General features: G+C 51.8%; 1 protein-coding gene across 1 annotated transcript in view; it reads left to right on the top strand.

Moving 5' to 3' along the window:
- Positions 1-9,998, top strand: part of SLC6A5 (solute carrier family 6 member 5) — a 44,434-nt gene extending 34,436 nt beyond the window's left edge. The window contains exons 13-16 of the mRNA XM_036258723.1: positions 430-529; positions 2,592-2,692; positions 6,937-7,104; positions 9,808-9,998. Coding sequence (XP_036114616.1) covers positions 430-529; positions 2,592-2,692; positions 6,937-7,104; positions 9,808-9,963 — 525 coding nt within the window. The 3' untranslated portion in view covers positions 9,964-9,998. The remainder of the gene's footprint in view (positions 1-429; positions 530-2,591; positions 2,693-6,936; positions 7,105-9,807) is intronic.
- Positions 9,999-10,292: the final 294 nt, after the last annotated feature.

Below are 10,292 nucleotides of genomic sequence, written 5' to 3' on the forward strand. Positions count from 1 at the left end.
GTTTGTTCATCTGTAGAATGATGGATGGCCTTTCAGCCTCCTCTGTTGTAGAGGCTCCCACGGTGAGGGAAGGTGCAGAGGGAGGCATGAGGGATGCCGGAGACGCTAACGGTTATGTGAAGGTCAAGCAAATGCAGATTTATGGGGAGTGATGATCATCTAGTTCTTAAAACAAAGACGAGGTGATCTGCTCTCACGTACACACCTTCAGAGGCCGATCTGGGCTTTCGCAGAACAAGATACTAGATCGTTCTCTGTGCTCCCTCGGTGGCTTGGCTCCGAGTCTCCTGAGAGACGGCTTTGCTAACGTGGTAAGGCCTCCGGCCAGCATGCAGGGTCAGCTCTAGGGGACCTGACTCTCCTCTGCTGTCGGCAGTGGGACAGAGCCTGGAGCCAGGCCGCTGAGCATGATGTTTCTCTCCCGACCAGGGCGGAATTTACATGTTCCAGCTTGTGGACACGTACGCTGCCTCCTACGCCCTCGTCATCATTGCCATTTTCGAGCTCGTGGGGATCTCCTACGTGTACGGTAAGGGGACAGCGGGCCTGCTGCGGTGCTAGAACCTGGCGTCCGCAGGCAGGTTTTCCATATTGAGTGAGACAGCGAAAGGGCTTAATTGCCTCTACTTAAGACATGTAAGAGAGCTCCCCTGTGTCCCGAGTTTGCCTCAGGACCACTGTGACGCAGGCTTAAGAGGGAAACCGCTTTGACTTCTTTTCTATTCGTTGCCCGGAGGGTCTCGGTCCAGAGGCTACTCAGTGAAGGTGTTGATGACACGAAATGAAATACGCCAGCTACCATCCAAGGATGGGCAGGTCTGCTGCTAAAAGCAGACACTTGCCCATGGACAGGAAGGAACCTGGAACCTCTTCACACCGTGACTGACCTCCCCAGAAGAGCCCTTGGGGCTCGGGTGGCCCAGTCCCCCAGCAGAGCAGCAGAGGCTCATCAAGAGCAGGGGTGTCCCGAAGGTCACACAGTGAGTTAGGGGCGGAACAGTGTCCGACTCTTGCAGCCTAAAGCTGGTCAGATGCTCCTTCCAGGTGCGGCCCTGTGGCGGCCCCGCCGGGTCACCGTGAAGGAGAGCAGGAAGCTCTCTGTGACCTGAAGACTGCGAGAGCCAGTGGGAAGCGCCGCCTCGGCGTGTCCCTCACCGCTCTCCGCACAGGCACGGGGCTCGGCGACATCTGGGTCTGAGCTTGGCATGGAGTCGGAGCAAGTGCCAGGACCTGAGGACCGCTGATGGCCTCAAGATCTGTTATTTTGTCGGTGGTGGCGACATTGGACTTTCTACCATGACATATGGGCAGAGACGAACTGTTCTGTTTCCTGAAGGAATACCACGTCTCTGCTTTCTGCCCCAGCGAGAGATTGTCCTCTCATGTCACATCACCCTCCCCTGTCGCCTAGCAGAGAGCAGGCTCTGAGGACACGTCCAGGAAGGAGAAGTCTGGGCTGGGGGCTGGGGCGCCAGTCAGGTGAAGGCAGCTAGTCCCGGTGGGGCGCGGGAGCTGGGGCAAGGGTAAGAGACAGCACGGGACAGCTGGAGCCAGACCTGAACTCCCCACTCCTCGTGGGGCTCAGGACCCAGAAACCCAAGGCGGCTGGGCGAGCCCAGCAACAGGAGGAGCGAGTGGCCAGGGTCTCGGGGAAGAAAGCCGGAGCACGTGCAGGGGCTCAGTCTCCAAGGGACACGGCAGAGGTGTCCACTTTCCACGTAAATAACCCAGAAGGAAGGACGGAGAAGAATGAAGCCGAGGCTGCTGGTCCACTTGTCAGAACCTCTGACCATGAAGGAGCTTCCTAGTCATTCAGGTGCCTTCGGCTTAGCGAGCCCACGGGTCTGAGACAGCTGTGTGTCAGATGAGCCCGGGAAACTTTGCAAGAAACTGTGCAATTTGAAAGCATTTCTCAATGGCGTTTCCTTTCAAGGAGTGGTTTAGAAACCTTCCTAAACTGAGTGTGGGGACGGTGGTTGTGTGTGGCCTTGAGATTAATGTCCCCCCCTGCATGTTACTTTAGCTGAGTGGATCGGTGACCAAGAAGACAGCAGTCCTTTGGGTCCCAGCAGCGTGGGCCACTGGTATTTACCTTGGTTTTCGCCTGATGGTATCACCGTGCACAGAGCCAAGATAAACTGACTGGTGGGAGGGTGTCCTTGGGAGGGTGGGGGACCAAAAATAAGCCATGTACAGCGACTCTCACTCTGAATCCCAAGGCTTTCATCACACACTGTGCTTTCGATCACAGTCTTACTTGGTTGTGTGAGGACTGTGCCAAGTGCATGAGGCCATGCAGCTGAGTGTGCCAGGCCGTGGCAGTACTGGGCACCTGGCTGGGTTTTCACAGGTCACGGTGGGATGACATTTTTGAACCTCACTGTGGAAAGTATTTAAATCTCTTTCAATGTCCAATTTCTCCTCATCTTCCTGGCAGTGGGCCACTTATCTGATAGCTTCCCGCATAACAGGGTTCATGTGGGCACCGGCCGGGGCCAGCCCCAGCCAGTGGCACCGAGTGGGGACTCTCGTGCCGCCCCCACCTCACCGCCGCCACCCCTCATGCTCCATCTCCGCTTGTCTGTCTGTAGGCTTGCAAAGATTCTGTGAAGACATAGAGATGATGATCGGATTCCAGCCAAACGTTTTCTGGAAAGTCTGCTGGGCGTTTGTGACTCCGACCATTTTAACCGTAAGGACCGCATGCCGAGCTGTGCAGGGGCGCCTCGCTTCTGCGTGCCCACTTTATGTGTGGACGAGGGCCGCGCTCCCTGCCAACCCGGGAAGCTGGTGGGGTGGGCATTATTCTGGCCTTGCGGATGTGGGAAAGGGGAGAAGCAGCTTGCTTCAAGGTGCTTAGCCAGTGGGGTGCGGAGCCGGGCCTCATGCTCGGTCAGGAGCATCCTCAGGGAACATTTCTCACGAGAGCAGCCCGTCCCGTGCACTGATGGTACATAATAATCTCATTTCCCACTGCTAACCATGGTCTGGCACTGTTCAAAGTGCTCTGTATGTATCCCCTCAGCTGTCCCCCACGGCAGCTCTGTGGGATTGGCATTATAACCATCTCCATTTTACAGATGAGGACACTGAGGCCCAGAGGTTATGTGACTTGCTTAGCATTGCACACCTCAGAATCAGCAACAGCCTTGGGTCGAACCCAGGCAGTCTGGCTGCAGAAGTCTTGCCTCTATCCACCACTCAATACAAACTCTCTACAACTAATATAGTATAAATTAGACTTTTATTGTCCCCTTTTATTGCGCAAGAACTCTTTTGTCATCCTCAAGTATGGAGATGACATTTTGAGATCATCTGACATTCATCTTCTTAAAGATCAGAGCCCTCCGTGTATCAGTAAATCTGCCTACAGATTTACATGCAGACCCTGTCACCTCCTTTATGGTGCCATAGTTGCAGGCTTTCCCTCCATCTACTCTCCAAGCACAGTACTTGATGGAGACCTAGCATTTCCTGCTTCTCTTCCCTGGCCTATGGTGGGTGGGTGTCATCGCCACAAGCCAGCTGTAGTTTCTCCTTTCCCCAGCAGGTGGCAGTAGAAACCACATTAAGCCCTTATTTTGCACAGAATGCTAGCTTCTCTAAAGGAAAACAAGCTAGGATGGAAGTAAAATGGTAAAGAAGATATGTTTTCCTTTTTAACTGTCACGGAGTGAGTTTTAACCAAAGCTCTGTGGCCTTGGGCAAGCACCTTAGCCTCCCCAAGCCTCAGCACCCACAGGTACCACACAGGGAAAGAACCACCCACGGAGCAGAGTGGTCAGAAGTTAAAATACCTAAACTTCTGTCTAAAAAGACAGCCGTTTACACAGAAAAACCATTCAGCATTTATGTCTCTCTGCACTGACGCCGGCACCATTCTGGGGCCCACATCTGTACCCATGTTTTAGAGGCTGTCATCTCTGTGAAAAGTCCCACCAGATTTGGGGAACAAGAGTTGAGGAGAAGTAAGATAGAATTTCCAGTCTTGAATTCAAGACCAAAGTGTGTATGAAGAACTCTGATTTACCCAATTGGTGGGAAGAAAAAGTGGCACTCGCCCACCTCTGGCCATCCTACCTCTTGAGCCGCCTCCCCCCCTTACTACTGCACACAACTTGGGAGAAATCAAAGTTAGAATCTGTTCTAGAGTCTCTGTACCTTGCCCTCCATTCAGGGAATTTGATCATATTCTGCAGAAACATCATATTGTAAGAAGCAGTGAGAGGCAGGTGCATCCAGAACACTTCCTCTGAAGCTTCAGACCGCTGCTCCGTGGGCGGTCTTCCCCTGCTGCTCCGTGGGTGGTCTTCCCCTGCTGCTCCGTGGGTGGTCTTCCCCTGCTGCTCCGTGGGTGGTCTTCCCCTGCTGCTCCGTGGGTGGTCTTCCCCTGCTGCTCCGTGGGTGGTCTTCCCCTGCTGCTCCGTGGGCGGTCTTCCCCTGCTGCTCCGTGGGTGGTCTTCCCCTGCTGCTCCGTGGGTGGTCTTCCCCTGTCGGGAGGCCAAGGTGCTGGTCCAAGGCCACAGAGCCTTCAGGCGGCAGAGCTGAGAACTGAATTCAGGGCCATCTAATCAACCCCTAAAAACGCAGTCTTTTTAAATGTTTAATCCCAGTTTGGGATTAAGACAATATTCTTTGTGAGCAGAATGTCAGGGTAAAGGAATTCTAGGAACTTGCTGTGTTTTTTGAGAAAGTCCCTCAGCTATGCTGTGCTTTACCTGATTTCTAATATAAAACTCCCATCAGAGACCTGAGGAGAGGTCCCAGAGAATATCCGGAGCCAGATTCCCCTTCTGTGGAAGCCACAGGCATGCAGAAGCGGTCTATTCCACCATCATCGTCAGCCATGAGTCCCTCTCCTGGCCTCCTCGGCCACCACCAGCCAAGGTCAGGGCAGGCCCGACTCATTGGCTCAATTATCATTGCTCACGGCCCAGCTCATCCGAGGGTTTTATGGAAGCTGACTTGGCCGAGGGAAATTTATTGCACAGATAAGTTTGATGTGATATTTGTCCAACTGGAAATGGGTATCGCAGGGCCAAGCCTCACACATCATTTTGTGCCATTTGCCCTCCTATAAAACGGATATTTGTACTATGCTGGAACGAGCTGAGATTATGGGTTTAAATGACTTCGAAACCCCTGAAATAAAATTGATCATTGTTATAGGTGCCTTCATGGATTTATAGGGCTATAAATATTTTCCGTGCAATTATTGTATACATAGTCAGATCACGTCACTGAATTATGCACACACACAAGCAGATGTATTGCTATTTATATAGCAAATGAAATGGAGCAACTTACCATAAATACACTAGGCCATACTTCCAATAGACGGGTTAATAAAGCTTATAACTCTAGGGGCAAATGTTTAGAAAGGGGCCTAGAGGAAGGCATCTCTCTCCATAAGAGCAGTTTTTTCAACAGTTGTTTTCAGGCTCATGTTGCTTCGAATTGATATATCGGATTATTATTGCGTTGAAATACTCACTTGCCCCGACAGCTGGGCTTCGCAGCAATAATATAGACGTCTCACATTCTTACAGCACTTCACGCTTTCCCCAAACACCTCCATACATGATCTTTCCTGACAGAGTGTGCTCCAGCCATTTGGGGGCAGTTATTGTACTGCTTAAGCTGGAATAAGAAAGGTGGGGAAGAAGAACTTATCAAGTAAACTATTCCAGGCTGATGCTGCCACAGGCAAGACGAATCCAAGGAAGAACATAGTTTTCTCAGGGCAATGCCCCCAAAGCTTGGCGGGAGCAGTTGGAACCCCTGTTCTGCCTTTTGGGTGCCTCCTTATCCAGGTTACGTCTTCCCTTGTTCTTTTCAGCTGCACTAACGCCGTCCTCAGAAGGTCCCAATGCTCTTGCCAGCCACAGTGTGGGTGATGGGAGAAAAGGGGGAGAAAGTAAACCATGACTGCTCTTAAAATTAGAGGGGAGCTCTGGAGAAAATACCAGGCTCTCGTTCCCAGGAGCCCTGCTGTGTGCAGGGTTTGACAGCAGAGGCACGAAGGCCCCTCGTTACTTAGTAGTTGAGCTGAGATTAGCCTCTGGCTCTCGGCCCACCATTTGGTGATGAGGCCCCTTCACCTCGAGTCGGCGGAAAGGGGGCCCCGCGCCCACTCTCTTTGTCCCACAGCTCATCACAGCACCGAGCTGCCAGCTCAGTCACTGTGTGGGGACCACGCGGGGTCTCACTCAGCCAGCTTTGTAGGCAGCTCCTCAATGCAGGCCATTCCATTTCAGGAGAAAGAATACATTCCATTCATTCTTTAAAAGTTAAAATCCAGCCCTGGCTATCGTGGCTCAGTTGGTTGGAGCATCATCCCGCACACCAAAGGGTGGTGGGTTTGATTCCAGGTCAGGGCACATACCAAGGTTGCGGGTTCGATCCCTGGTCAGGGTGTGGATGGGAGGCAACCTATCAATCTCTTTCTCTCTCTCTCTCCCCCTCTCTTCCTTCCTCTCTCTAAAAATAAACTTTAAGAAGGTTAAAATTCTTAAAATATATAAATGTAATGGATTTATTTCTTGTAACAAAAGCTGATGATCCATTGTAAAAAGTACAGACAACCCCTTAAAAACACCCACCCGCCCCCACCGCCTGCCCCGTCAGTCACCCTAGTGTATACGCTCTATGCTGTCCCCTCGCCTGGCTGTGTTCACACCTGTAGGAGCTTGCTCGGTTCCCACCGGTACCACACGCAGGTCAGCAGCCAAGGGCGCGTGCCGGCGTCCCCTCTTAGAACTTCAGTTTCTTAATTTGGAAAATAGATTACTAATACTTCCCTTTCACGGTCATTATGGGTGTAAAATGAGATCACAGATATGTAAGCATCCAACTCCCAGCAGGGGTTCAGTACGCGGCTGTGGGGTGACCAAGTACCTCACCACCCTGACACGTGTGTTTCTCTTTTCTTCCTAGTTCATCCTCTGCTTCAGCTTTTACCAGTGGGAGCCCATGACCTACGGTTCTTACCGCTACCCTAACTGGTCCATGGTGCTCGGATGGCTGATGCTCGCCTGTTCCGTTATCTGGATCCCAATTATGTTTGTGATAAAAATGCACCTGGCTCCTGGCAGGTTTATTGAGGTGAGTCTGTCTGCGGCTTTCCCCTCCCAAGGGAGAAGCTCCGAGAGCATTAAAAACAAGACACTCGGCAAACTTATTCCAGAGGGAGGCTGGTGATTAAGTGATTCCAGTTGCCCGTATTTCTATTAAGCCTGTTTTTATTATGTATTATTCCTCTAATGGAGGCCCGAGCCAATCCGCGGGCGGAGCTGTTTCGCTGTTGCTCAAGGTGATGACAGTTCTGGGGAATGAATGAGCCAAGTGCCTCCTCTTTCCTGGGGTTTTCTCCTCCACGCCCTTCTCCTACAGTTTAAAGCCTAGTGGTTTTTTTTTATTTATTAATCCTCACCCAAGGATATTTTTTTCATTGGTTTTTAGAGAGTGGAAGGGATGGAGGGGGAGAGAGAGAGAAAGGAACATTGTTGAGAGAGAGACACATTGATCAGTTGCCTCTCTCCTGTGCCTGGGATCGAACCTGAAACCCAGGTAGATGCCCTTGACCAGGAATCGAATCCACAACCCTTTGGTGCTCAGGCCGATGCTATAACTGCTGAGCCACATTAGCCAGGACCCAATGTTTGGTTTTAACCACTCACTACATTCCCCCCTTCCTAATGTTCCTCTCTGTTCAAGGCCCTTCCCTCTAAACATCTATTACCATTAAATTATTTATTCATTTTTTTATCCTCACCCGAGGACATTTTTTTGTTTTTTGTTCAGATAGAGTGGGAGGGAGAGAGAGAGAGAAACATCAATGTGAAAGGGACACATCGAGTGGCTGCCACCCACACGACCCAACCAGGGCCGGGGATAAACTGCAACCGAGGCACGTGCCCTTAGCGAGAACCGAACCTGGGTCTCTCTGGACCGCAGACCGATGCTCTAACGGCTGAGCCAAACCAGCCAGGGCTATTACCATTAAATTAAAAATTGCTCTCCTTCTGTTGCACCTGGGTTAGGGATGGCCGAGGGCTCCGGGCTGATTAAAATGTCACCATCCCGTAGACTGTAGCACAAGGCCCAGAGCATGGCTGGTGGAGATGAGACTTGTCTTTTTTTGTCCGTTAATCCTGTGTTGGGCCTATTTCTCAATTATAATGCAAAAACAAAAAACAAAAAACGCCACACGCTCACTCTCAGTGGACGGGAAGGGAGGGGACTGACTGCCACTTGCTGAGCCACCGGTCAAATGTGAGCAGGCTTGTGCTCTTTGTGACAAGTCACTTGCTCAGACATGCTGGGAATAGATCAGCACTGCCTCCCCCCCGAAGATCCAGAGGTCCGGCATCGGGACCAGACTGGTGCTCCTCGGGGTTCGGCCCGGGACCAGCAGCATCAGCGCCACCTGGGAGCTCGTTGGAAATGCAGCTGAGCAGACTCCAGCTCAGCCCCACAAACCAGAGTGTTGGGGAACTGGGCCCTGCGCCTCCAGTTTAACAAGCTCTCCAGGCGACTCGAAGGCACCCTTAGGCTCCAGGGGCGCTGGGTGAGACCAGTGCAGAAGCACCTGCTGACAGTGCAGGGCCGGACAGCTGCAGGGGCTTTGAGATGGGGACACAGCCCGTGTGAATGCGAACCAGTGTCCACGTGCCGGGCAGTAGCTGCTGTTGCCACTGGAGTAAGCGGAGGCAGAGGGGCACAGGGGAAGTAGTAGTGTTCCCACTGAGGCACTTTCCGGCTTGCTCAGGAAATGCTGTCCGCTGTCCCCTTGTGGTAAGTCGCCGTGGCCTCCTTGACCCCCCGGGGAGCTGTGTTCCAGATGGACCTCCCTCCCAGCTGACCCAGAAATCCTGTTCCCTCTGAACAAAAGCTGCTTTAGCCTCTGCTACCTCTGTGTTCGGCGGAAGTTCTGTGAGATGATGAGTCGGCTCTATAGATTTATTATGGTTGATTTGGGACACAGAGCTCGCAAACCGATGATTACGGGGAGATTAAACTAACAGCTGTAAGAGGCAGTTTCAGCTTAATAGTTAATAAACATATAATTGTTCCCCCTTATCCAGTGAGAAATATGTTTTCTTTCCTCTTTCTAAACTGTGCTCCAGTCAAACGATGTTTTCGGTCAGGAGTTCTCTGTCAGGAGTTCGGTTCTAGCGCAAGAGGCCCCCCCATTATGTTTAGCCTGCAAGAAGCCAGCACTGCTGAGCCAAGTCAGAAGCATCTATTTTTGTCAACAGATAATTAAAATCTTTGCTCACTCTTGGCAATGTAGCTTTGGGGTTGGGCTTTTTTTTTTCTTTCTTTCTGGCCATTTATATACTTTTGGGAAATATGCTAAACAAAATCCAATTATTTTGATGTAGCAACCCACGGTTGAGACTACAGAAGCAACGTAATAGAGCAGACATGTCCTTTGCATATTGCGTTTGGCAATGGAGAGCGGCGTGTTCGGCTTCTCTTCGTTTGGAGGGAAAACATGTGTAATTAAAATCTGGGTCCTTTATCCTCTATTAATCTTGTGCAAGGCAAACCCTGAGCTACTGTAATATTGCTTGCGGGGTGATGTAAATAATTTCAAGCGAACCAAACTGAATCTCCTCTTTAGCACGTCTGTGGCCTGGTTAATTAACGGCCGATTCCAACCGCTTCTTGCGGCTGGAGATGCTTTGGCTCGAGGGGGTGCTCTGGCAGACGTGGTGCACACAGTTTGGGGGTGTGGGGTGGTAGCTTGGCGAAGAAGGTGCACTACCCCTGTGACTCTGTGTGTCTTTGGTTTCTCCGCAGAGGCTCAAGTTGGTGTGTTCGCCGCAGCCGGACTGGGGCCCGTTCTTAGCGCAGCACCGTGGGGAGCGGTACAAGAACATGATCGACCCCTTGGGGACCTCCTCCCTGGGACTCAAACTGCCAGTGAAGGGTTTGGAACTGGGCACCCAGTGCTAGCCTGATGGCGTGGGGTGGCCCAGACTTGATCCTGTGCTCCCCTGTCTGCCGTCCCCTCCTGTTTTCCCCAACCTCCTCCCCATTGTGCGGCTTCTCTCTCCCCACTTCTTGGTTCACGTCTGTGCATGAGAGGTTACGTAGGACAGAGTGTCGCATGCCGTAGTGAAGAGCTAGGCAGACCGCCCGAAACACTGCTCGCCTGTGTCCATGGTGTCCGTTTGCTGTAGGGTTGGTCCCCTGAACACGCGCTTTTCCCGCAGGAGCGGGTCACGGGGCGAGCCCTTTCCTGTGACATCACACGTAGGCATGTGATTTGGTCAACAGAAAAG

This window comes from Molossus molossus, unplaced genomic scaffold (genome assembly GCF_014108415.1).
Source record: "Molossus molossus isolate mMolMol1 unplaced genomic scaffold, mMolMol1.p scaffold_m16_p_13, whole genome shotgun sequence".
NCBI classification, from domain to species: Eukaryota; Metazoa; Chordata; class Mammalia; order Chiroptera; family Molossidae; genus Molossus; species Molossus molossus.